We start from the raw sequence: 5,368 nt of genomic DNA, 5'->3' as shown, positions 1-5,368 counted from the left end.
GCTTCGGTCGTTTCGAAACACAATCGCTGCTTGCAAGAAGCTTGCCTGCCGTTGGTTCGAGAAATGGCTATTAGCAATTCTAAATCGCACAAACATCAACTGGCCATCTCGAAGAACGGAGAGGGTATGAAAGCAGACGGAGCGGCATAGGGTGCAATGCCGATCCTTATCGAACTGTCTTTCGAGCAACCAGAGAGGTGGTGGTTGATTGCCAAAAAAAGCAAAGCCATGGCCACATAAAACGCGCTACCTTCAGCTGGCTGGGTCCAGCAAAATGACACGCCAGCATTCGATAACGTCACCATAATGCAGCAATTTTCATGGACAGGTCGTCGCCAGTTGACGTACTTTGTGGCGACGATCCTGGTGCAGATATGCCCCGTGTCCTTTGCGACTTTTGCATTTGTTTTCTGTTTTCATTGAGAAATATTGATATTCTTGAAAACCAACCACTTGTTTAATTTAACGATGAAGCCTCCTCCTTCTCAACATGTACGAGGCAAGATTCGAGGTTTGGTGCAGGAGACGGAAAACTCGACAACAACGGCCAGTCACATGTGCGAGACAGTCTCCCCAACTCTAGCCAGCATCCGGTGCACTCCAACCAGGCACACGGCAAGCCGGGAGTGCAGGTTGTGATTGGAAATATACAGCAAATCGTACCATTCCGGATGGAAGCGAGTGTGACATTCCCCAGAGCCTTCCACTGCTGCTATTCACGGTGAGTTGATGTTCAAATGGCGATGGAAGCAGAAAAAGAAAACAAACAGAAAATTAACGGAAAAAGTAGAAATGTAATATTGCAAGCATTAGTTAATAATAGGCTGCACAGGACATTCCGCCATCGCTGCCAACAATCAATGGATTTCCATTTGTTCGGCGCCCGTGTATGTGAGTAGGTTCGGTCCTGTTGGCCTAGATGTACTCGGACATGTTTGCATGCTTTATGCTACTCTCGCGAGACACAAGGGACCCGCATCTGAGCAGTAAAAAAATCAGTTGTAGAAAAAAACAAAGACCATAATGGCCAATGGAGAGTGGGAGAAAGAGAGAGCGAGTCGACAAGTGATTAGAGGGACAAGGATTTGATTCCAGGATGTGGCTGTCCATGGAACACAAACAAACCGCACCGCACACCATCGTCGTGGCATCACGTACACCAGGGTACACACGTGCTTGCGCGATCCAAGTATACTAAGAGAACAGTGCAATACAAAAATTTACGACCATTGTCAGGCGACTACCATCTGCGGAGGAATATTATCGGAAGAATATTGTGAATCATTTTTATAGATTTCAGTGCGACAAGCCGTTTCCCTTCACTGTACCACACGCACGCTCCCTTCGAATCCGTGGGAGCATCCTGCACATCATTAGCTTCGTATTTTTTGCTCTCTCAACACAATTCATTTTTGCCCGAAACAGCAGATCACAACGGGATACACATACGCATACCAAGCTAGAGAACGAGCGTACCTACACCAAGACCCATAGATATGGTTGCATTAGTCAGATCAAACCGATGGAGCAGAGTGCCTTCTTCTTGCCCCGCTGCCCAGCCTACCTTGATCGAAAGCATGACGAAGGATATCCATTCATTTTGCTGTACATTTTCCTCGCTGTGAATAGTGGCGGGATGCCCGCTGCACGCGCCGACTCTTCAAGGTTGGGTTCTTGCCACTACTCGTCGTATGTAGAACAACGGTCCACTCTACTGACCCCCAGCTCTCTTCTCCTTTGTTTCGCTTTTCACTCGATGCGCCCGATTGCCTTTTCGTTGTATTGATCACCCAAAACCAAAAAACAAACACACTTCTTCGCCAACTTTAAGCCACCGCTGCTGCTGCAACACCACCACCCTGCTGGTACTTCGGAGCAATCTAGGCCAGAGTTCGCACAGTCACTGGGATTGAGGGTACTATCGACAGAGATGAGAAAAAATGTTATTGAAAACGCTGCTGAAAAATCAAACGTCGACGAATTGCCGCGGCACGGCAGTAAGGATTGCTTAGTTTTCGAACATCCTAAACGTTCTGGTGACGTGCTTTCAACCGCACAGCCTGCTACAGAGCCCTCAAGTTGCTCATTGCCTTTTGTCACCAAAGACAAAAGGTTTGTGTAGGTTTCTATGCTGATTAATATAGCAATTATTGCACCCAAATCACCAGAAAGAGCAAAGCATACTGTCGAGATTACGCGCAACATTATTAGTATACATTCATTGTAATTTTTATCGCACTTCACCGAAAACTATTTCGCGTTTGGAAAAATGCAGCGAAGCAATGTTTGAATAACACATTTGAATAGCAGCGCATGGAAAAACAAAATGCCAATGAGAACCAAACTGCTGTCTCCTTTTCGATTCTATCGGGATGCTGTCTTGATCCATTATTAGCCTCGCATCTGGGCAAGGATAACGAGCGGCGCTGTGGGTCACTGTTCCCCTGTTCGGTCCTTCTCAATGTGTCCTGCCTTAGAGGTGGATCATCGTTGCAGAACGGTGCAGGTGCATTCGTGGGAACGGGTCGACGCTTTCAGCGACAGGTTTTTGTTGTGGTTGATTAGCAAAAGCGATGGTAGGGCTACAACAACACCACGCTTAAACCAATTTCGGTAGGCACAGTACTCAGAAAACAGCGTTTCGCTTCGCATACACGAACCGTATTTTTCCCTTCAAAGGGCATACTTCTTTGCACTTTTTGCACGGATCACTCGATGCGCTTTCTTCTGACAGCACGGAAAGGCGAAGTGACAAGTGTGTGCTTCTTGGACAGTTTCTGGTCCTTCCAGATCGCGGGAAATCCCCAAATGTTTGCTCACACTGGTCGGCCGTATCGCCTCACTGCCACTGCTTTTCTAACAACACGTTCCGAGCGTGTCCGCTCCTTAGATTTTCGTCCGATTCTATCCGTCGAGAGGTCTTTATTTTTCTGGTTCGCTTCCACTCGGAGCTACACACGACTCGCACTTCTCGCACTCTTTCTTTCTCGAAACCGAGCGACTTGCGGTCAGCAAAAGTCTGCGTCGTCCGGGAACGAGAATTGCTGAAAGATTTGTGAATTCCTTTACTGTGATTGATTCAACCGACCGACCCCCGTAAACGTTTTTGACAGACAGTTTGGCTTTAATATGAAATGATAAATTTTTTCTTCTAGTGCTGCTGCTACCAGTGCTTCACCACTACTACACACGCCAGCAAACGCACACTAAACAAGCAGCCAGCGACACTTGGGGGGCTACATGAGGCGCAACGTAATGTTTTTGACATTACAGATTAATGCCAAATTGCTGCGCCTCTGTCAAAACTTTTAGGCGTAAACCCGAGCGTAAATACTTTTTGCATACGCTTTGCTTACAAACAGAGGATAATTTAAGTTCTTATTTGCTGATATAGCAACAAAATCGGGAAAAAACAGAAAAAAATATTCAAAAAAACAATTAATTTCTCTTCTATTTCTATTTTCTCAGACCAAAACCACGAACGTGAACACGTTTGATATTTCGTTTTTATATTTTTGCTGCCACACGAAGCGTAAACGGTTTGGCATTACAAATTAATTTTACGCTAGTTTTTACGCCTCATGTAGCCCCCCCCCCGAACAGAAACAGAAACCAAGGTGTGCATAGCAGAAAGTTCACTGACAGCTGTGAAGAACCGCGGTTTGTAGAGCCATTATTGAAAACTACCGATAACGCTATCTACAAACAGTTTTCACTCTCAATCGTTCATTAAACATGAACTTTAAGTAACTGTTAGTCGAGGCATGCAAATTAAGCCAGCAAAGATTCTTCAATAGCCATTTGCACCCACCGCGTTCTGCCAACTGTTGTGGTTGAACGTAGCCCTCTGGATGTTTTGTACAGGGCCGGACAAATTTGATTCACCAAACGTTAGCATCGTTATTTAAATCGCAAACAAATAACAATAGTCCAATTAATTCCTATAATAATAATAGTCCTATAATTAAACTACGCTGAGCAGAATTATTTATCATGCTTAAATGCTGGGTTCTCACTCATCGTACGGGATCAGTCGGAACGTTGATTGCAAATTGGGTCAATCTAATAACTCCAAATAAAATATCACACAAATAATCATTGTTCATAATTGCTTAGGTTTTATTTAATGGTGCTTCTATTTGCAATGAAAGCTGCTCGGGCGGAAACATCACAAGAATTTTGAATAAATTAAGATCCGGTGTGAAATACGGCCCACCGCGTTACGCCCTTCGTCCATCCCACAAGCACGCGCACACACGCTTACATATCGGGCGCCCCAGCATCCCCAAGGTTAGAAGCATCCTCCAGCATCAGCAGGACAACGCCAACAGGAGTACAGCCCTTGCCAGCTCCTAGGTATTGGTGCTCCTTCGGCGCTCTCTCAAAGAGAACGCGCTCCCTTTGAAGATTGTGCACAATCCGGACCGATACGCTCCTCTCTTTCACAGCCAGCGCTGGTCGTCAGGGTCGGTGGAGCCGTTCGACGAGAGATTGTGGACAATATTGATCTTCCGAGCTTCCGCGGGCACCACAAATCCTCTCGGATGTGGTGTGATGGCGCTGTTTCTCGCGTTTCTCACATCGAGCTGAAGGGGACACGATTTTCTTCCCTTTGCAGAACTCGCCCACCGCCAGCGCGAGAAGGTGTTCGCAATCCGCTTCCGGTACGGTGTGGCGTGTGCGGGACTTTCAGTGCTTATCCGTGTTGAACCGAGTGGCCGCTGTGTCGTCCGCCGCACACCGACTCGCCGACCCCGCTCTGTTTGGTCCTTTGCTCTGGCGGACCATCGAACGGGCCTTCGTCCGCCTCCCCGGGAGGCTCCCGGGTTCCTCGCACCAACACAACCATCTCTGCGCTTTGTGAACGGATGAACGTCTGTAGGTGCCTAAGAAAACGCCAGTGCCTAGTGCCTGCCCCGAAACGGAAGCTGAGTCCTTCACGGGCTACTTCGACAGATCACTCTCGCTTAAAGAGTCGTCCCCTTTTAGGTGTTCCGACGTTCCGAAGTTCCGACGACCTAAGAGGTAAAGTGAACAATTTAGGGTGGAGGGGCCTGTGTACCCCGGGTAGTACTAAAAAATCGTCCTCCGTCAAGTAATATGAGCATCCAAGTGTCCCCATTTGTGTGTTTGTGTGCGACAAGCTGTGCCCGCCCGTTTCAGTGACTGTGTTTGTGAGGCGCAATAGTGTGCAATAGAAATGATTTGTTGATTTGGTTCCACCTTCGCACGCGCCTTCCCCTGCTCCCTGGCCAATGTTCGCCCGTGTACCGGAAGTGTGCGTTTTGCGTGAATGTGAGAAAATCGATAGCACGGTGCTACTGACAAGGTGATACGGTGGCCGTTGCTGCAAACCCCGTCACCAAGC

The 5,368-nt window shown here is 47.4% G+C and overlaps 1 protein-coding gene across 3 annotated transcripts in view; it reads right to left on the bottom strand.

Annotated features, from left to right (window-relative positions):
- The window catches only part of LOC131211390 (sex-lethal homolog), a 5,421-nt gene extending 2,739 nt beyond the window's left edge, over positions 1-2,682 (bottom strand). For 2 of the 3 annotated variants that reach the window (XM_058204827.1, XM_058204829.1), the window contains exons 1-3: positions 2,661-2,682; positions 1,565-1,918; positions 664-712 (exon numbers count right to left, since the gene is read on the bottom strand). In XM_058204827.1, coding sequence (XP_058060810.1) covers positions 664-712; positions 1,565-1,611 — 96 coding nt within the window. In that variant the 5' untranslated portion in view covers positions 1,612-1,918; positions 2,661-2,682. The remainder of the gene's footprint in view (positions 1-663; positions 713-1,564; positions 1,919-2,660) is intronic. The other variant, XM_058204830.1, reaches the window with a different exon arrangement.
- Between the last annotated feature and the right edge of the window lie 2,686 nt (positions 2,683-5,368).

This window comes from Anopheles bellator, chromosome 2 (assembly GCF_943735745.2).
Source record: "Anopheles bellator chromosome 2, idAnoBellAS_SP24_06.2, whole genome shotgun sequence".
NCBI lineage: Eukaryota > Metazoa > Arthropoda > Insecta > Diptera > Culicidae > Anopheles > Anopheles bellator.
Note: the sequence above shows the minus strand (reverse complement) of the source record. Positions and strands in the feature narration are given on the sequence as shown.